Genomic DNA, 605 nt, shown 5'->3' with positions numbered 1-605 from the left:
GGCTGGTCTTGGGGTCGTGTGACCACCTGGAAGCCATCGAAGACCTCCAGGAGGACGAGGAAGGGGCTGCCGGCCACGTCCCGCTTGACCAGGCGTCGGAAGAGGGTGTCGGGCTGCAGGAACCAGAAGAGCCCCATGGGCCAGACACCAGCGTAGCTGCCACCCAGGGCGGCGTGGCGCTCCGGGTCCACCTCGCCCGCCTCGTCGGCGCGGAAGAAGGCACGGGCCTGGAAGCGCTCGCCATGCTCGTCCGTCAGCAATGCCCTCAGGGTGACCGGCTGGGAGGGGGACAGCCCCCGCACCTGCACCTTCACCGGCCGGTCAGCCAGCGAGGACTGCGGTGTCACCGTCACCTCCACCATGGTGCACCTGGGGAGGGAGATGAGCATCACCCCCCAGCAGCCCACTCGAGCCCCACGGTTGCCCCACCCAGGGAAGGGGCAGCATGGTGGCCACCGCAGGGGATTGTCCCCAGGGATCCTAAGGGGGGCAGCACGGGACTTGGCGATCACACAATGGGGTTTGCAGCCCACCCGGTCCCGCTGGTCCCCGTCCCCTCCTCCTGAGGACATGCAGCACCCTCCAACCCCCCCTCCCGCACCCCC

At 69.6% G+C, this 605-nt stretch overlaps 1 protein-coding gene across 1 annotated transcript in view; it reads right to left on the bottom strand.

Moving 5' to 3' along the window:
- Window positions 1–435, bottom strand: part of LOC104134405 (acyl-coenzyme A amino acid N-acyltransferase 1) — a 2,589-nt gene extending 2,154 nt beyond the window's left edge. Inside the window, exon 1 of the mRNA XM_035903388.1 lies at window positions 4–435. Within this exon, the coding sequence (XP_035759281.1) occupies window positions 4–389 (386 nt within the window). The 5' untranslated portion in view covers window positions 390–435. The remainder of the gene's footprint in view (window positions 1–3) is intronic.
- Window positions 436–605: the final 170 nt, after the last annotated feature.

Source organism: Egretta garzetta, unplaced genomic scaffold, assembly GCF_000687185.1.
Source record: "Egretta garzetta isolate BGI_Z169 unplaced genomic scaffold, ASM68718v1 scaffold931, whole genome shotgun sequence".
NCBI classification, from domain to species: domain Eukaryota; kingdom Metazoa; phylum Chordata; class Aves; order Pelecaniformes; family Ardeidae; genus Egretta; species Egretta garzetta.
The sequence above is the reverse complement of the archived record's forward strand: the minus strand, read 5'-3'. Positions and strand labels throughout refer to the sequence as shown.